The sequence below is a fragment of the Natator depressus genome, chromosome 9 (genome assembly GCF_965152275.1).
Source record: "Natator depressus isolate rNatDep1 chromosome 9, rNatDep2.hap1, whole genome shotgun sequence".
Classification (NCBI taxonomy): Eukaryota; Metazoa; Chordata; order Testudines; family Cheloniidae; genus Natator; species Natator depressus.
Window position 1 is genome coordinate 41,986,347 of NC_134242.1, and position 21,224 is coordinate 42,007,570.

The 21,224-nt window shown below is 44.6% G+C and overlaps 1 protein-coding gene across 1 annotated transcript in view; it reads left to right on the forward strand.

Annotated features, from left to right (window-relative positions):
* Positions 1-9,765: 9,765 nt before the first annotated feature.
* Positions 9,766-21,224, forward strand: part of ITM2C (integral membrane protein 2C) — a 40,850-nt gene continuing 29,391 nt past the window's right edge. Inside the window, exon 1 of the mRNA XM_074963979.1 lies at positions 9,766-10,180. Coding sequence (XP_074820080.1) covers positions 10,079-10,180 — 102 coding nt within the window. The 5' untranslated portion in view covers positions 9,766-10,078. The remainder of the gene's footprint in view (positions 10,181-21,224) is intronic.

Sequence of the window (21,224 nt, forward strand, 5' to 3'; positions counted from 1 at the left end):
GGGTAAAGCAGACATCACATCTCCGAAAGGCTGGCCAGGATGTCAATGATCACAATCGCATGTAGGGTGTGTTTTCAGCATTAGGTTGCAGTATAGGGAAACACTTGAAGGAAGGCAAAAAGGCCAGTGTGTTTAAATCCCCAGTTGTGGTGAGCGGGGAAATAACAGTCCTAAATCCTATAAATGTTTGATCAATGAATTGACTCTAGTTACAGCTGTAGGTAGCTAGAGGGGTTTTAGGGGTTCCTGCTCCACCCTTACAGTATGTTAGTAACTACTGGTGTGGTGTCCTGTGATAGTCCTTCACTTCCACTAACAGCTGTAATGAGGACTTAAATGTCCACTGCCTGCCATGTCAGAATGAGCCCTCCTGAGTGCAGTACAAAATCTGGAGATATTCCTCAGGATCTGCCATTCGGTGAAGGGGAGCAAACTCATTTTTGGGTTCATCCCTGTTGTAAAAACACTACAGTACCTATCCCAGGGTTGTGGAAATCAGCACATCACCTGCTGCAGGCTCGATGGGATTGATCTTTCCTCCTCAACTAAAAATTGCTGGAGAGTTGGTGTTGATATTCTGTTTCATGCACCTGCTCTCTTCAGAGTAGGTGTTCTGTAAGGAAGCATTTTACCCATGCTGAGCTTAGTCACTTTCACTCATAGCAGCCCTAAAGCAGAATTGCAATGCTGCTGTCCCTCACCAGTAGTCAGCTTGATAGAAGAACAAATACAACAAAAAAGAAGAGGAAATCAGGAAATGCTATATTGGATCACACCATTGTGTATCAAGTCTTGTATATGCTGCTTCAAAAAAATTGAGTTCACGGCCTGGCCTCAATATAATGCATCTGGTCAACTCTACAATGTTGTACATAGTGGCGAAAGTTCTTTCTGATCCCATACAGGTGATCATCTTACGACCTGTAGTATGAGATGTGATTGCCATTGTCTTCACTAACTACAAGTGCACGTGTATGTTTGTGTATAAAATATCAGTACAAACTTCCATATTCTCATAAAATTATCCAGCCCTTTTTATGGGCAGCTGAAGTGGTCATATTCCAAACCTTGATGTTCCTAGCATTCAAAAGTCCATGATGATTAAGGGCACATTCATTTGGAGACCAGTATCTAGCAGTGTAGAAGATCAATGCTACCAGGCTCCAGCTTTTCAGTCTCCAGAAGTTAGACTCTATTTATTCTTACCCTTTAAAAATAACAGGTATGTAATTTTCTCCTAAGTATGTAATGCTAATAGATCCCCACTCTGTGCCTTCTACTGTGTCTAACCACCAGTTCCATTTCTGAACCAAAGGTAGGAAGCACAAAAGAATGGAGCTATTAGGGGTCACCGTACTATCTCAGCACGGTCAGGCTTGTGCCACCCACTGGTGAGGCAAATTAATGAATCTAGGGCGATTAAACTATGAGTATGCTCACTGGTTATGAAATCTAATGGGGTGTGATTTAGGAGTGAAATTATATTCTATATTTGATGATATACTTAAATTACAGGTAATTTCCCTGTCTCTTCCAATTAAACAAGTTAATTACAGGTATGTATGTTGCAAAGAACAAAGCAAAGATATGGGTGCACTTTCTAGCTCTGTGTGTACTCCTTTAAAAAGTGCATTACAGATCTTTACCAGGAACCCAGAGGTTTTCTATCCCAGCTAATGTGTAATCAATATATCACAGGAAGGTAAACTGAATAAATACAATCAGCTGATTACTGAGCACTGCACATTTTTACAGTGCAGCATTTAGCAGAAGCCACTGTAGGAGATACAATGGGAAAACTGAATTATTTAATGGCTCTAAAATTCACACTTCCTCCCATCCTTGTGATACGTACGGTTGCTCTATGAAAACAACACCATAAAAACCAACCACACAAACAAAAAACCCAAGCTGGTTCAAGATATATTAAAGATTGCTTTCCGATGCTGTCTGTACTGCTTTAATCCTTTAGATGGATTCCTTGGTTTCTCCATTAGGTAGCGCATTTTTAAAAAGTGCCAGAGAATGGGTTGCTTCTTTGATAAAAGTTTATAAAGTCCCCACTGATCCATTACTTCAGAAGTGCTAGCATGCTGGTGTTTTTAATGAAAGATTGGTCAAGTTAATTGTTCCTGGGATTCAACTTAATTGCATACAGGAGATTAGAAACTTTGTTTTAGTAGCCTAATAAAGTATCGGGGGTGTTTAATAAAGTGAAGGGGGTGGCAATTTTAAACTGAAACCTGCCACTGAATAATAGAAATGATGGTAGGTTTCAGTTAGATCTTTTATATGAAACACCTCTAGGTCTCCCATGCAAGAAAAGGAACATTTTTTTTAAACTATGCTACTGATCAACTTTAGGTTAAGTTTGTGTCAGCATTTATATTTAAAAAAACTCAGATGAGTGGGTTTTGTAGCTGGAGTGTGTTTCTTAATGAAAAATTGCTGTACCCTGAAACTTGGCATATGATGGCCAGAGTGATTTTTCTTAACACATTTAAAATAAATCACTTGGCTAGGTATATAGGTATATAAACAAAAAAAGAGGAGGTTTATCAGAAGGACACGTGTCAATTGTATTGAATGGAAAAGCTTTGATTTAAAATAACTGAAGCAATTAAGGATTTTAGAACCTAATCTGTTCTAGGGAAACATCCAGTGACCTATGAAGATTGCTTTTTGTTTTATTTTTAATTCACCTTACTGTAACTGAGAAGAAAGCACCTCCAGCTTGACCACCATTTCTGTGTGGGATGGAAATGATATATGTGTTCCTGCTGTCTTCACAAGAGCTTCTGACTAGCAAACTGGTTTGGGGTCTGTGCGTATTCCCATTGACACACCCGCACAAATGATGAAATAAACCTAGTGGAGCCGTGCTGACTGACTTTGGCTCCATTCAGGAACCAGGGGGAAAGAAGGCTGATAATGCAGACAGTGCATAATGTGTAATGAAAGAGGTGTGGGGGCTCAAGCAATTAGCCGCCGGGGCTCAAGCAATGTTTTTACATTCATAACGGATGCAGCAAACCCAGGGCTATGAACTGCTACACCTAGAGGTGCTGGGGCTCAGCCCCAGCTCAAATTAAGCCCTGGGTACAGACTCCATAACTTCCAACATAGTGGTTCCCCCCCCACGTCGTGTTGGAAACTTGGGACTTTTACACGGTTTGTTGGTTTCAGTCTTTCCAAATTGCAGACATTATCACAGAGCCAGCAGGGGAGGCAAGGAGCCTGAACTGCCCACTCAGCCCTAGACATGAGTCCTTCCTAACTAGGGCCCTACCAAATTCATGGTCAGAACATGTTAAAAATAATAAATTTCATGATTTTGGCTATTTAAATCTGAAATGTCACGGTGTTGTAATTGTAGGGGTCCTGACCCCAAAAGGAGTTGGGGGGGGGAGTCACAAGGTTATTGTAGGGGGGTTGCAGTACTGCTACCCTGACTTCTGCGCTGCTGCTGGCAGCGATGCTGTCTTCAGAGCTGGGCAGCTGGAAAGCGGTGGCTGCTGGCCAGGAGCCCGGATCTGAAGGCAGCAGCACCGCGGCCAGCAGCAGCAATGCAGAAGTAAGGATGCATGGTGTGGTACTGCTACCCTTACTTCTGCCCTGCTGCCTTCAGAGCTGGGCCCTCAGTCACCAGCCACCACTCTCCAGCCGCCCAGCTCTGACAGCAGCGGCGCAGAAGTCAGGGTGGCATGATATGGTAAGGTATTGCCACCCCGACTTCTGCGCTGCTGCTGGGGGGGGGGAACTGCCTTGAGAGATGGGCACCTGGCCCACAGCCGCCACTCTCCAGTCGCCCAGCTCTGAAGGCAGTGCAGAAGTAAGGGTGGCAATACTGTGACCCCCCCCTGCAACTCCCTTTTGGGTCAGGACCCCCAATTTGAGAAACAATGGTCTCCCCAGTGAAATCTGTATGGTGTAGAGTAAAAGCACACAAAAGACCAGATTTTACGGGGGGAGACCAGATTTCATGGTCTGTGACGTGTTTTTCATGGCCGTGCATTTGGTAGGGCCCTATTCATAAGAGAGAATGGATAGATTATTTGGGAACATTGGCTTCAGCCACAGTATCTGTTCTGTGAACTGGGGACTCGACCCTTCAGTGCGGTCAATCTGATGCATTGGCTCAGCATTCCTGTCAGTTTAAAAAAAGCATGAACTATTGTACACAGGAGGCAGCCAGGGTAGCTCTGTTCTTTATCGATAACATTTGGGTTGCATAAGAAATAAAGAAACGTTATCACTATAGGGAGTTTTTGTGCTAACAAAACACTCTATTATGCTACTTTTCATTACATTTCTCCCTAGCAAATCAACAAACTAATTCTATCAGGACTTCATTAATTAGCTTCAGAAGCCTCATGCTTAATTCTTTCACCATCCTTCTCAAATGTGAATGTTATAAAACCTCCATTACTTCTCTCCCCAGTTCTGCAATCAGATCCATGTAGGCAGATTCTCCCCATGTGGATAAAATTGGAGGACTGGTGCTTTAGATTGTAAGTGTTATGGGGCAAGAACCATAATTTCATATATGTTTGTATGGAGCCTTAGGCTGTGGAGCCCTGATCTGGATTTGGGTCTTTGGGTGCAATGGTGGTATTCATATTTAATAACAATATATGAATAAGAAGGTTGTTCTCTTAGTGCCTGGCCTTAAATAAATCAGAGGGCATTGTGTGAACGTTCACTGTTATTTATCAGCATTTCTTGTGAGATTTAGCTTTATTCTTGTTTTGATCCCTGAGTTTTGAGTTTGATCTCTGACTTCTTGTGTGACAGAAGGAGACATGTTGGATAGTTTTCTTATCACTTGAGTGGGGATAAGTAAAGCAGCATTGTTACCACTACAGGGGGTTCTTTTATCAACAAGAGCATTTATTAGTATGGCAGCAGGGCCAAAATAATTGCAAAAGGCTAAATTATTGGCAAGGTCAAAAATTTTATTCAAACTGCGCAGCCTAATGGAATGAACATAGGGCTGGGGAGAGGAATTCCTGAACTCTAAGCCTGGGTGCATCAGCAAGGTCACTTAGGGCAAAATTTTCACCTTCCCCCACCCCCCCAAGTGCCAACTTTTTTCAGTGTCCAGCTTGAGATGCCTGGGGCCTTTAAGTGCACAGCATCTCTGAAAATCCAGGTCCATGATATCTCAAATTGAGCTCCCAAATGGGAGACTACTTTGGAAAACTGTGGCCTTAAACTTTTTGTGTATTAAAACAGGGATCCTGATACATTTACCTGCCTCCCGGGGTGTTGTGAGGTTTCATTAGTTAATGTCTGTATAATGTTTCAGATTTGTAAAATGGTAGCTAAGTGCTAAGTATTATGATTGTTACAATTCAAGTTTTAATCACTGCCAACAATTCCTTCTGCAAATGAAGTTCAGCACTGGGTTAGTCCAAAATATTATCTAAAGCAGCAGCATTCAGCTATTCACAGCCAGAAAGTCACTCTGTCATCAGTTGGAGCCCCAGAGAGTCACAGAATTAATCACATTAGATTTTTTTTAAATGTGCATAACACATTTATTATAAAATAAATGTCACACTTAGGCTATGTCTACACTACAAGCGAGGAGTGTGATTCCCCTGCTCGTGTACACATACTCTCATTGAGCTAACATGAGTATAAATAGCAGTGGGTACGTACTCAGCCCGGCTAAGCCATGCTGCTGCGGCCCCTACTCATGCTCCACTGTATTATTTAGACTCGTCCTTGCTCAGTGAGAGCTGGTGCAATCGTGTACATGAGCAGGGGACTCACACCCTAGCTTAGAGTGTAGACATAGCCTATAAGGGACAGCAGGGTAAGCTCACTTCCACCTGAAAATGCTGGGAGCCTATTGTTAGAATCATAGAATATCACGGTTGGAAGGGACCTCAGGAGGTCATCTAGTCCAACCCCCTGCTCAAAGCGGGACCAATCCCCAATTATTTTTTTTTTGCCCCAGATCCCAAAGTGGCCCTCTCAAGGATTGAGCTCACAACCCTGGGTTTAGCAGGCCAATGCTCAAACCACTGAGCTATCCCTCTCCCCTGAACTAGCAAATGTTACTATCACTGAAGAGATTAGAAAATATATTTTTTCTGATTTCTTTATTTAGCACACTGGCCAGCATCTGCAGTTCTTTACTCAGCACTTTGTATACAAATGGTTTCAGTATAGCCACTAGGAAATGAATCAGTTTCCCCCTGTTGTTTGTGTAGGCATGCTGCAGCCCAGAGCTGGCTTTAAATGAGCTCCGGTCCTGCCTTGTGACAAAGTCTGACAGTTAAACAAAACTGAAATAAAACTGGTGAGGGTTTTTCTCCCAACTCTCCTCTGCAGCCTGGAGTCCAGGCTGCTCTCTTTTTCCCTACCACAAGGAAAGGCTAGCAGTGCCTCCTCTTCCTACCAGTATCTCTCCTACTCTAAAGGTAGAGGCAGATGATAAGATACACTTCTTCCAGAGAGGGGAGCCCTGCTCTACCCTACATTACGAGGCTCCTGATTCCAGGTATGTCTACACTGCACCTGGGAGGTGTGATTCCCAGCATAGACAGACTCCTGGTAAAAATAGCAATGTGGTACGGCACCCGCTGAGGCTAGCAATCTGAGTCCAAGCCTGCTGAACCCCCTGGATCCAAACAGTAACCTGGGTTTTTCCCAGAAACCACCTGTTTCCCCAGAACCACTTTCTCTTTCTGTGTCTGCTTCTGCCATGCTCTAGGTCTACATCTACTGCGGAGCTCTTGTAACAGGGTAGCCTGGCCTTCTGAGACTTCCCCCACTGGCTCCTGAGGGCCAGCATACCAATGAGAAACTCTGACACAACATGGGAGGAAACATCAATTTTATTTAAAAAAAAAATTGGGAGGTGGGGGGTCGATACAGGCAAGTTAACTTCCCTGAAAGTCTTAAGTTTGGTGAAATTGATTAGTTTCAAGTTGAGTGTCTCTTTAAGACATTTATAAAATGGACGAAATGAAGGTTGAAGTATTTGACATTTTCACTTGTTAGTTTGATACTGGCAGAAATAATGATTGCATTCACCTGTCCCTCTGCACCTGTTGTTTTAGGAGTTGATCCTGCAAAGATCCTTATTAGCCTAACTTCAGTGCTAGGCAAATTGGTTGAAACTATAGTAAAGATCAGAATGATCAGACACACAGATGAACACCATTTTGGGGGGGAAGAGTCAACATGGCTTTTGTAAAGGGAAATCATGCCTCACCAATCTATTAGAATTCTTTGAGGGGGTCAACAAGCATGTTGACAAGAGGGATCCAGTGGATATAGTGTACTTAGATTTTCAGAAGGCCTTTGACAAGATCCCTCACCAAAGGCTCTTAAGCAAAGTAAGCAGTCATGGGATAAGAGGGAAGGTTCTCTCAGAGAACAATAACTGGTTAAAAGACAGAAAACAAAGGGTACCTTCACTATAATGTACAGTTCTGGTCACCCCATCTCAAAAAAGAGATATTAAAATTGGAAAAGGTACGGAGAAGGGAAACAAAAATTATTTGGGGTATGGAACAGCTTCTGTATGAGGCGAGATTAAAAATGGGATGTTTCAGCGTGGAAAAGAGACGACTAAAGGGGGATATGACAGAGGTCTATAAAATCATGAGTGGTGTGGGGAAAGTGAAAAAGGAAGTGTTGTTTATTCCTTTACACAACACAAGAACCAAGTCACCCAATGAAATTAATAGGTAGCACATTTAAAACAAACAAAAGGAAGTGCTACTTTACACAACACACAGTCAACCTTTGAAACTCATTGCCAGGGGATGTTCTGAAGGCCAAAACTATAACTGGGTTAAAAAAAAAAACTACAGAAGTTCATGGAGAAAAGGTCCATTAATGGCTATAAGCCAAGATCGCCAGGGATGTAACCCTGTATACTGGGTGTCTCTAGCCTCTGTTTGCCAGAAGCTGGGCATGGACGACAGGGGATGGTTCACTCAATGATTACCTGTTCTGTTCATTCCCTCTGAAGCATCTGGCACTGGCCACTCTTGAAAAACAGGATACTGGGCTAGATGGATCATTGGTCTGACCTAGTATGGCTGTTCTTAGAGACATCCTGATGAAACTGATTGAGTGGTTGCCTTAGGAAAAGATGATTGGTTGTGATCCTTAAGATATATGCACATGTTTAACTTTACTGGCTTGACTTTATGTGGTTACTTGCAGTGCATAAGTCTTTGCAGGATTGGGGCCATACATTACCATATTTTTTCCTGAGGCCAATACCGCATCATCCTTCTGAGGATGTCTAATCTTATCAAACCTGAGCAGAGAGCTGTATGCATATGGTTCAAGTGCTACATATTGAGTAAAGCTGGTCCAATAGCGGTTGTGTTCTAGAAAACAAATCTCATAGATAGTTGACGTTTGAAATGTGACTACTGGCTGGTGCAGTAATCATCTTTATATGTATAAGAATGGATTTCTAACTTGTAACATTCAGAGCTTGAGTATGCTCTTCAGTGGTGCACATTACTAAACATCTTGTAAAATCAAGCCCTTTCCCCAAAATATAGGAAGATATGTGCTGCACATTGTTAGTATTTTTTATACAGCACCTGAAGGCATGCTAGGCACACAAAGGCAGAGGTCCCTGCCCTGAAGACCATGCAACCTAAGGTCCAAGTGAAGTGACTGCAGGATGAGGGCCTAATTTTAGACATGACGCAAGTAGTGAGTGTAATGGAGGGGAAGGAATACGAAAAGACAAGGTTTACCCTGATAAAATCAAGTGTTTGCTCATTTATGCTAAGGGCACATCATGTTTGTTCCATTAGACTTGTTTATTAATGGTAAATTAACTCACTTCTTGTAGGCCAAAGGCAATACAGGATTGATTTTTGGTTTTAGGGGGGATTCGCATGAGGAGAGGATGTTATGTGGAACAGGGATCAGGGGCATCACATATAGGGGTGCACGCTGTATCTGAAGAATCTGGTCTGTATATACCTTTGAGTTATCTAATGCATATTTATACCATAGATCACAATGCCTCCATGAGAAATATTTTTCTTAAACTTACAAGCCTGAAAAGAGAGTAAAATAAATGCATAAAACCATGAACAACTAGCATTCTCTCTTACATGGAGAAAAGCAAGGTTAGGCAGAGTTTGTGTCCTCCCCCATTGTGTCTCTTGAATCTAGGATGTTTTGTCATAGAAGTGCTAAGTTTTATTATTTATTATTAATGTAACACATCTGGTATGCAAAAGTCTCTGCAATCCCTAAACAATGGAGGTGATCAAGTATGAATTCCAGCCTTAACTTTCAGCTGTTGGGTTTGCCAATTTAAGCCAGCTGCTACACTATTTTAACATTTAGGGCTAGATTAGATATCCTTACATTGACTAGTATCGTACTCCATGAGTGGTCTCATTGGAGTTGTTAAACTACTCTTGGGGCAAAGCATTAGTAAACGCCAGGAAAACTACCAGGATCTGATTAGTGATGGATGCTTTCCAAATACGTTTAAGAAATGCATGAGAATTTTTGTTTTTAAACTGGAATACTGAAGTGAGAAAACAAAGCCCAGCTTCCACTGTTGTGTGTTGTATTAGGACTAATTCAGGGCAAGTGTGACTCTAGCCATGATCGGGAAAAAACTTTATCCATGTAACTGATCCAAATCTTTGTCATTTGTACGCAGAAGGGGGGGGGGTAAGTAGGAGGGAAGAAAAGGGCACAAAGGGGAATGGGGTAAAGCGTTCCTTGGCTAAGCGGTTGCAGACGCTGTAACTTTTTCATGCGTCTGATCAGCTCCTGCAGCGCAAAAGGCGCCCTGCAAACCCAGCGCGCTGGGAAAGGCTGTAGGTGTGTGTAACCGGTGTGTTGCACGGAGCTCCTCTTCTCCCCCCATCCCCTGGAGCCAGAAACCCAGGGGCGCCGTTTCCACCCAGAGAGGCCAGTTTCACAACGCGGAGCGGGTGCCCGGAGGGGAAGCACGGAGCTGCCCTTAACTCTTGCAGGGACTGACTTGCGGCGCCTGCGCCGGTGCTGCCGGGCGTGAGCGGCGGCGGCGGCGTGAGCTGGCTGTCCCGGGGCGCAGCGCCGAGCTATGGTGAAGATCAGCTTCCCGCAGCCGGCGGCCGGGCTCAAGCCGGAGAAGGCGGCAGAGGGCGATGGGGCCCATTCGGAAATTCTCCTGCCTCCGTGCGCGGTGAGTCGGGGCGCTCTCTGCCCCGGGCCCGGGGAGCAGCGGGGAGCAGCAGGGCGCAGTGCGCCCCCAGCCGCCGCGGTGCCCGAGGAGCCGGGGTGGCCGCTCTGTGGGCGGCCCGTCCCTTGGGCTAGGGGCTCCCCCCTGCACGGTGAGCCTGGCGCTGGGGGCTGCAGGCAGGGCAGCGCCCCCCCCCCCCAGTACCGACCCCCCCCATGCACGGTGAGCCTGGCGCTGGGGGCTCCAGGCAGGGCAACGCCCCCCCCCCAGTACCGGCCCCCCCAATGCACGGTGAGCCTGGCGCTGGGGGCTCCAGGCAGGGCAGCGCCCCCCCCCCCCCATGCACGGTGAGCCTGGCGCTGGGGGCTCCAGGCAGGGCAGCGCCACCCTGCCATGAGCTGGGGTGGGTGTCCGGATGTGTTTTCCCATCCCCTACCCGGTTCCTAACCCACCCCGAGTCCAGCTTGTTTGGGGGGAAGGTGCTACAGAATGCATCTGTGCTTGCTTCCTCCGTGTATTGTGAGTCTGGGGAGACCCGAGTTTCTTCCTCCTCAGCCCCCCGTCCCCCTTGTGCTTTGCTAGTCTTGGTGGCCGGGGGGCTTGTGGGGTCATTTTAGGCCCCAGAGCCGGAGCAGCGAGCTTGGGGCACAGAGAGCGCGTGCTGGCTCGGTAAAAAATGTGCATTGCCTCCCGCGCTGGTTTGGGTCTCTTATTTTGCTACAGAGCTTTTAAAGTGAAATCCTGCTTGCGAAGGCGGTTTACCTCTTCCGCCCCCTGGGCGGTCGTGCCCTGGTAGAGTCGGGGAGCCCAGAAATGATGTTCACGATGGCTCTGGTGCCTGCTTTTGCTTCGTTTTAGGCTTCCTTGATACCACCCCGCTCCTCTGCTGCAGTCCTGCTGTGTTTCAGTTGTGTTTGATCTTTCCCTGGCACGTTTTTCCTTCTACCTAGAAGGAATGGCTGTCATTTCCCTTGGAGATTTAAATAGCCCTGACTCCAAAGCCTGCCTGGAACATAAATAAAACAGCCCCCTTTACCATTTGGGCTTTTTTTTTTTTTTTGTTAGTTTGTTTCTAGGTAGTTGAGTCTGTATGGGGAGATCTCTTCCTCCTTCAACTCCCGACAACCCAACCCAACCCATCCCATCTCCAGATATCCCGCTGAGTCCCTGGGGTGGGCACTGTCTTTGTCCCTGTTAGTTAGGAAACTGTCCTTGACTCTTGTGAACTGCAGCCCCCTTTGTCTGGATGTTAGATGGACTTGGCATGAAAAAGACATCAGCAGATCTTGGCACACCGTTGACTTGTCAGGTAAACGAGTCCGGATGTCCCAGTAACATGTGTTCCACCCACCCCCATAGCTGGCCTCACTTACGTTTGCTGTTAAAGGGCTGCCCATTGAAACAAGGGCCCATTCTTTTCTACCTGTTCCTGAAGTCATATAATGCTGAGTTTGTGACATCAGCCAGTTCCATGGCAACAGATTGTGATGACATAGGTACAAGATTATAATTGTACTGCTCAATCAGGGAGAAGCTGGGATGTGAGAGGGGGAGACATGGGGTGTTTGTTTGATGGTAGCAAAGGAAAAACAGAAGCACTGGGCAGCTTTTAATATTAATTATACCCATTTTTCACCTCTCTGCCCACACCAAGTTTGACCTGATGTGAATTCTCTGTAAGCCTTTTTGGTAGGGAGGGCTCAGTGTAGCTAATGCTTGTGATTTTTCTTGCATGAGCAGACACTCTAAAAGAGCCAAAGCTATATGGCATTGTGGACGTTGGTTTGTCCTAGGGTGAGAAATGGGCACATTGAGAGGCAGCTGTGCATCCTATTGTAGGGAGTGGTCCTGCTTGGGCAATAAAAATACAAGATGAGACCAATAAATACAAACATTGCAGCAAATAATGCCTTTTGGCCCTAGGCATACACTTGGGTGGAGGTGATCTGGGGCTAATTGTTCCTGGATGATGATCAAATTAAAACATCTTTTGATTGAGGTTTATCATTAGCGTGGAGAAGAGAGTGGAAGAAATGAAAATCCGGGGTCTTGGGGAAATTCTGGGGTCTTGGCAAGATTAGGAGTAAGGGGGAGGAAGTAGTGATAAAGTGTAACTAAGAGTATGGCACAATTGTGTTCAGATTATTCAGTTTTTCCAAAATAGGAGTTGATGTTCCCAACTTGAATTTACTTTGCTGGCTTTGATTTACTTTTGGTGATGGATGATTGAGAAAGGAAAGGTCTTGCACAGAGGCGACTATTGGGAGGGACACAAAGTGAGGCACCAGCTAAAGGGAAGTGGGGGAGGGGGGCGCTGAGGGGGGCGCTGTGCTGCGCCTGTGGAGATTTGTTTCCTGCCAGGCACAGAGGTGTATGGGGGTATTATTACCTCCTGGGAGTACAAGGTTGTTCTTGGGATCCTGGGATCTAATTGAGGCTGATGTGTCCCAACCAGGGAATGCGGTAATGTGGTAATCAGCAGTGCTTATTGCATGCTAGTGGCTGTGTATATGGTACCTCTCAGTTGGAATGAAGAACTATTCCTACATGAAGAAGTCAATATTGTCACATATGGAAAGGAACCTTTAAGTGCTCCTCAAATCACATGAACTATTATGGGCTCATCCTGCAAGGTGTTCCTTGCGGGTGTACCCCCACTTGAAGTTAATGAAGGTCCATGCAGGTGTGTGTGTGGAGGGTCTGCCTGATCTGAACAACTCACAGGATCAGGACCAGGTAAATGACAACACCATCTGGTTTAAAATGCTTGTGAAACAGATGGTGGCATTTAAGCAACATTTTACACCTCTTCACAAATCGCTGAAAGTGTGTGCAAAGTTTGATTATTTATTACATCCTGATATCCCACCGTGTTGAGAGAAATTGTGATGTATCCATGCTGTTAATATGAAACTGGGTGTTCTGAAGTGCATTCTGGTTCTGGAAAGTGCCTCTGTCAAAACAAAATTGTGGAATTCTCTATGAAAGTTCCATTTATAAAGGATTATTAAGAGGTGATTTAGTAAATTGTTTAATTTTTAGAGTCCAACAGGTCAATACGTTGATCAGAACTATGATCTTCTCTAATACCACCTACTGATGTGCTTATAACTATAGATAGAACATATTGCTAGTGTCTGTGTAACATGTTTATAACATCTATTAATTATTAACCCTTTATAAGCTATGTATAAATGGAACCTTAATATAAAGTATGACCATTTATGGTCTCTCCCTGGTTTCCAGATCCAGTTTGCTCAGTTCACAAATAAAAGGGTTATTTCTCTTTCTCCTCCTCCTCGCTCCAAATTTCAACCCTGAAAACTCAACCTAGAATTGAAAAATCAAGCGGGTCTCTTTTGGCTCGCATGTCATCTGCAATAAAGATTTCTACAACTGGAACTTAGTTAGTAATTTTGCTGATGTTGCATGAGTCAGAATAGGATTCATCTTTCCTTCTTCCGATCTTTGAAAACAGGAGTTAAAAAGTAGCAAAAGCGTACTTCAATCAGCCGTGTTACAAACCCCAAGCATTCAAAAATCATGAGGTTGGCTTAAATCACAAGATTTGAAACAAAAACAAATGCTGGGTCATTCTTCTTTGTCTTTTGGTTTCTGAGCCTTTAGGATGCACTTGGGTCATGTTTTCAAGCTTTATTTTTTCCTGCAGCCCCGAAGAAATATACTATTTTTTAAAATGAAAGCCGGGACTCTTGAGCAGTCTCTGGAGTCCAGCAGTTGGGGCTTTAAGAAAAACACCAAATATTGCAAGATTTGTGATCAAATTGAAAGTTAGATGCACCAAGTCAGTGAAGTAAGCAGAAATGATAATGAATGGACATAGGGAACGTGTGAGAGAGTGGTATTTTTATGATGTCACTTTCCAGACTAGAACCATACTTTAAAGGATTAGATACTTACTGATATTATCTTGTGTGTGTAACACATGCTAACTGGACCAAGAGGAGGGCATATTTCTTTGTGTGCATATGTTGTATGACAGAACAACTTTTACATACTCAGTGGGGTTTATCATTCAATGCTGGGTTTTCTTGGCACAATGCTTGTTGCTGCCAACAGTTCCTGCTCTTTCACCCTCTGTGCTCCAGCTGCTTTGTGTTAAAATGACATTGGTGATGTAGAAACAAGGTTCTGTGTGCTCTTTTTCTTTTGACCCCAAGAACTTCCCACCTGTAGGAGATGGGGCTGGAAAGTGATGGAATTTGGACATCACTAGTCTGTGAATTTGGGCAGATGCACTGTAGATGCAAAGATGTGACAGGGAGGAAAGCAGACGCTTGAGATTCTAATACATTATAAATAGGGGTCTACTTAAATTATGGAGAAATAGCACATTTTTTGTGGGTTGGTCATGGCATAGATAGCAAATTTTCTGGATATGTAATGCGACTTTTGGTATTTATCCTGTGATTGACCCATGAAAAGTGTGTGATTTCTCTTCAGTGTTTCTCAAGCTGGGCCCCCCAACCAGTTTGTAGGGGAAGGAGTAAGGGGGCCGCAGTATTGCTACCCTTTCTTCTGCACTGCTGCTGTTGGCAGTGTTGCCTTCAGAGCTGGGTGCTGGGTCAGTAGTCGCCACTGTTCGCTCTGTCTTCAGATCTGGGCGGCTGGATACTAGATTTCACGGGGGAGACCAGATTTCATAGTTTGTGACGCAATTTTCATGGCCATGAATTTCGGAGACCCCTAATTACAAAAAGTTAGTAAATGAGGAGTCTGACAGCAAGCCCAAGTGATGGAGCATTGTACTTCCCTGCTGCACAGTTGAGGTGATTGATTTCATTTGGCGAGACGTAATTCAAACTCAATCAGAAAATCCACATAATTTTGAGGCAATCACAATATTTGATGATTTTGTAGTGAAAACAGTCTACTTGTCATTAACACAGCCTTGCTGAGTGTGGCTGCAATAGTCTTTGAGGTTATGTAGTCAGCTGAATGACTTATATTCTCTTTTATTCAAAAATATTTCAAGATACTTAACTGCTTTCAGTGTGAGTTTTAATCAGACTACAAGATTGATTTTTGAAGTGGAAAAGTACAGTTATATATGCAGGTATTTTCAAATACACTGATGACAAAACAGCTTATCGTCTTTTGTTTGTGTATGATCATGACACACATGTAAAATCAAAAGATTTGTCTAGTCAGACTTTAAAAAGGCACTCAAGATTAACAGACCTAAACCGTGATGGCCACAGCTCTCCACCCCAGTAGTAGTGGGTAACTATCCTACAAGGATGGTGTAAGACCTGGAGTAACGGGTTTCTTAAAAATCTCTTACGGGGAAGTGGGATAAGGGGATTTGGAAGATAGCGTTGCCAACTTTTGAGTCGCACAAAACCGCACACCCTTGCCCTGCCCTGCCCCGCCCATCCTCTGAGAGCCTGCCCCCCCACTCGCTCTCCCACCATCCCTCAATTGCTCATTTTCACCGGGCTGGGTGAGGGCTCCAGCTGGGAGTGTGGGAGAGGGCTCCAGGCTGGAGGGTGGAGCTGAGGGGTTTGGAGTATGGGTGGGGACTCTGGGCTGAGGCTTTGGGGTGGGGCTGGAGATGAGTGGTTTGGGATGTAGGAGGGTGCTCCAGGCTGGGATTGAGGAGTTTGGAGGGTGGAAGGGGGATCAGGGCTGGGGCAGGAGGTTGGGGCGCTGGGGGTGCGGGCTCTAGGGTGGGGCTGGGGATGAGGGGTTGGGGGTGCAGGAGGGTGCTCCGGACTCAGATCGAGGGGTTTGGCGGGCAGGGGATCAGGGCTGGGCAGGGGGTTGGGGCGCAGGAGGGGGTGAGGGGTGCAGGCTCTGGGTGGCATTACCTCGAGCAGCTCCTGGAAGCAGCGGCATGTCCCCCCTCCAGCTCCTATGCAGAGGCATGGCCTGGTGGCTGTGTGTGCTGCCCTGTTCACAGGCATGCCCCTGTAGCTCCCATTGGCTGAGAGGAGCCGGAGGGGGGCATGCTGCTACTTCCGGGAGTCGTGCGGAGCCACAGTAGGCAGGGAGCCTGCCGTAGTCCTGCTGTGCCGCCAACCGGACTTTTAACGGCCCGGTCAGCGGGACGGCAATAGGGCTCAGTATGGCTCTGGTAAGACTAGACTTCGAATACTGTGTTCAACTGTAAAAGCGACAAAAAGTCCTGTGGCACCTTATAGACTAACAGACGTATTGGAGCGTAAGCTTTCATGGGTGAATACCCACTTTGTTGGATGCATGTAGTGCATATAGTAGCCACTACATGCATCTGACGAAGTGCATATTCACCCATGAAAGCTTATGCTCCAATATGTCTGTTAGTCTATAACGTGCCAAGAGACTCTTTGCCGCTTTTACAGATCCAGACTAACACGGTTACCCTTCTGATACTTGTGTTCAACTGTTGGCTTTTAATTTTCCAGGGAGATAGATGTCAATTGAAGGGAATGCAGAAAGGAGTCATAAAATCATCAGGGGCTTGAGGGATTGATTTAAGATGAAAGATTGAAGAGCATTGTTAAATAATGATTAGATCTGTGAGATATTCACCAACACCTTTCAAATATTTGTAAACACAGAGAGGGAGCAGAAGTACTTAGCATGGACTGAGGGAGCTGGGGATGTAGGAGGGGGATATAGCTGGGAGTAACTGGATGAAATTAAGGAAGGGGAAGTTTTTAAATGTAAAAAAAAAATAACAATTCTTCCTGACACAAAATGGGCAATGTGCTAACTTGGTGTGGGTGTAGGGAATTATCTAGCATTGGAAGAGCTAGCAACCTCATCCCTTTCCTATTGACATCAGATGGGAATTTTGCCATTGATTTAATGGGAACAGGATTGGGACCTAACATTTTTAATTGGTATTCATGCTTTTCATCTTGAGCCTGGTCCAAAGTCCATTGAAGTCCATGGGAATCTTTGTTTTCTTCAGTGGGCTTTGAGTCATGGCTGTTCGGTTCATCACTGTGTGATGCTGGAAGTGCTTATTGTGCGGCCATGTCTGCTGCTCTGTGATTATCCTGAACCCCTTGCTGGAGCCTAAATCCTTTCCTCTGGGCTTCCCTTATGTCAGATGGACCCTCCTTTTGTGGCATCCCGATTTTCTCCCTGAAGAGTTGCTAGCACCTACTGTAACAGCTCTGATGATGATTACAACTAGCACAAGAAGAATAGCTCTGGCTGTAACAGGGAGTACTTACTGTGAGCATGAGTTACCTGGCTATTAAGGCGTTAACAGTGAAAAAAGGCCTAAATTCCTTTTCTGGCAATTATGGGGCCTTGGGGATTTTCTTCCTGGGTGACTGTACTTCTTCACTCCCACAATAATGACCTTCCCCCACTTCACTGACTGCCATAATCAATAAAAACAACGAGGAGTCCTTGTGGCACCTTAGAGACTAACCAATTTATTTGGACATAAGCTTTCATGGGTTCTAGCCCATGAAAGCTTATGCCCAAATAAATTGGTTAGTCTCTAAGGTGCCACAAGGACTCCTCGTTGTTTTTGCTGATACAGACTAACACGGCTACCACTCTGAAACCTGCCATAATCCAATATCCCAATAAAAAACAAAAGGTCACTTTGAAATGCGGAAGGTTAGCTCCTCTGTGCCACAGTGTGAGGTGAGCATTGTCTCCTGTTGTGGGGACTGAGCATCAAGCCAACACATCCACTCTGGTTTCTTCTCCTTTCTTTTTTTCCCTCATGCTCCAGACAGGGAGGGTTGGATGTGGCTCTGCCCCTGAACTTACTAATAACTCTGTCTCTCTCAGCTGAGGGGTTCACCTGAGGTTTATAGAGTTGCTGCTCTGAGGGTGGCTAAGTTTCATATGTGATGTGATGTGTTCCCAAGGAGCTGTGATTCCTGCCATGGGACCAGTTAGCCAACATCCCTTGTTTTCTTGGTGATCTGTGTAGAGTAGAGGTGGCAAAGATATATGTTTAAACGTAAGTTTTTCTCAGCCTACACTTCTCTTGGCCTCTCCAGTTGTTATAGAAGTTATTTCTATGTCAGGAAGAGGTTTCTCTTTTGGTTTAAGCCTTCAGTGAAGACTCAGAAGAGCACTGTCCAAGCCACGTTGGCAGAAGTGCTTGTTGAAGTGATTCTGGTGCAGGTGACACTAGGTGCTAGGGTATGTTGTGCAAATTGGGACTGAGTTTACCTGAATTGTGAGCTGTACTGAAAAAAGTATGTAAAAATTCTTAAGATGTTTCAATAACTTAAATAACAAATGTTGATGTGAAAAGGTACAAAAGGGAGATAAATTAACTGTATTAGTCAAAACAAAAAGGCCAAGTTGATATGATTCAAGGACTATTGAAATTATGCTTGTTAAAAACAGGAGATGTGGAGCTGTAAATTAATGAGCCAAAATTGGTATGTTGGAATTAGGCCTAACTAATGGACAAAATAACGAGGGGATAGATTGTTCCGCCCATCTCTCCCTTTTTGGGTTCTTAAAACGAAGAGCTTTTGTGAGAAAAACAACAACCCAGAAGGAAAGAACAGATGGAGGCTACTGGAGCAAGCTTTGCCATCATGCCTGCCATCCCGCCCATGTCTCCTGCAACCCTGAGCCTTTGTCAGCCTGATCCTGAAAGGTATCTTGATGAGACCAGGCCAGAGAGAGGGATCCAGATGACATTGCCACCCTTACTGGATCCAGCTGACTCGCAATTACTACCCGAGATAAAACGGGATTGGATTTTAACAGCAGAGCTACAACAGCTATAGTCCATCTCAACTGATTTCTTCTCTTACCTAGTTATTACCATCTTTACCGCCATCTAAGAGACTGTCAAACAAGGGTTTGTTTTTCTTCTGAAATGCTCTGCAGCTGAAGGGAAAGGGAACAAGAAATGTTGTTAAAATGCATACCTTACTTAATGCTTTACATTTCAAATGCTTTAACTGTTGGTCCTTTTCTGTATCTTTAGTAAAAGGTTAACAGGAATTTTAATGGAGTGTTTGCCATGGTACTACACAGGCTGAGGTCTCTGCATACCAAGCCCTAGACCTTGTTTAATACTGTTTTAATGTTCGGTAATGGGTTATGTTAATGCCTTTAGCTCATATTTTCCATCTAAATGAATACAACATTTTCTGTGGTGATGGGCACATGATAAAAACCTAGATGGCTGCAGGGTGTGCTTTGCCTACTTGTAAAAGCTGCTCAACACCAGGTCTAAATTAGCAGTTACACGGTGTTTAGCCAAAGTCATTCTGACAGTATGGTTCCAGCCCTCATATACTGAGAGTCAGGCTCTGGTGTGTGACTTCCATGCAGGATGGCTTGTGGAGCAACAGTGCTGGGGGTTAAAGAATTTGGGGGCCCTGTGCACTACAGAAATTGCCCTCCCCCAGTTCCTCCACCCCTTCACTCAATTTGGTCTGGCACCCAGCTGTCATGATGCAGGTGCAGCCAAGCCAAATCTTAACAACACTCTGACCCCGTATGCCAGGTCATGATCACACTCACTCAAATTTGGCCTGTCTGCCGCACCATCACAGCAGAGGGATGGCTAGGCCAAACCTGATCAGCGCTATGAGCCTGTATGCCAGGTTGCAATGCCGCCCGCTCAGACTGGGTGGTCAGGGGGTCCTCTGAGATTGAACCCAGTGCAAGTGTACCGAGTGCACATCTTAGTCCCAACCTGGGGAGCAAAGAGAAGGGGATGTAAATAACATCATATAGTAGAGACAGTAACACAAGCATGTGACATCTAAGTAGGTTTATTTTGAATATGCTCATCTAATTTTATTTACAAGCATTAGAGTCGAGTTCAAGCTTCTGAAGTTGTTTGTACTTTCACCATGTTAAAGTAAATTAGATGTTGCTTTGAAGATGTTTTGTTTTTTTCTTATCCAGTAGGGCTGAAAGAACTTCCTCTTCATTTTGCTGCACTGGTCATGAGACCAGAATCTGATATTTTAAAAGAATCATGGTCTCTGGTTATCAGTTTTCCAGTGTATTGGGGAGAGGGGAGGAAGGGCACGCAGAGGTGGGAGGATTGGGAAGGCATTGTTTGAGAAATGGCAACAATTTCCTGCAGGATCCACTCTTGTGGAATGATAGGATATTAACTGGATTTTAGACATTGTTGCTGGATATTCTAATCAAGGATAATATAGGTTGCTGCTAAAACTGGAGGAGAAAAAAGTTGTTAAAAAAGCTATTTCTAGCAGAAGTGCTAAATAATGCTAGGTTTAGAAACATGGGAACCTTTCTCAGCAAATGAGATGTAGGTTGAGGTGTTGGAGGATTTCTGAGCCTGTGAATCTTGGTTTCTTAAAAGTTAACCCTCAATCCGAGTACACTCTTTTAAAAACTGAACAGGATTCCAAGTCCATACAAAATTGTAAATACGTGTGTTTCTAGCATGAAAACGGATCTTTCATTTACCTCCCTTCCTTACTGTACCTTTCCCCTTAAAAAGTTGGTAGTACAATAAGCATTGTGGCAAAGCATGGGGATATTGTTAAGTGCCTCAAAAAGGGATAGTCATTTTAATAAGCATGAGTGGAATGAATGTGAGAAAGAGGCAGTAAGCTTACCTCTATGTAGAACGTAGTGATCCAGCTGCCTCCCCCATGCCTCCCAGGGCACTTAAGAGTGATTTTTTTTCTTTTTAAGTTTGAGACATTCCTTCTGAGATGCAGTAAGCTCTCTGCCAGTCTGTCTGAAGATAGTATTATAAGAACATAAGAATGTTCATATTGGGTTAGACCAATGGTCCATTTAGCCCAGTATCCTGTTTTCCAGCTGTGGCTGGTGTGAAATGCTTCAGAGGAAATGAACAGAACCGGGCAATTTTCAAGTGTGCCATCCTCTGTCATCCAGTTCCAGATTCTAGCAGTCAGAGGTTTAGGGACACCCAGTGCATTAGGTTGCGTCCCTGACCATCTTGGCTAATAGCATATCATGGATTTATATAGTGGCATTATGATATTTTCTGTCTTATTACCTATCCATTTCCTAATGGTTCCTAACATTGTCTTAGTTATTTTTGACTGCAGCTGCACGTTGAGTGGATGTTTGCAAAGAACTATCCACAATG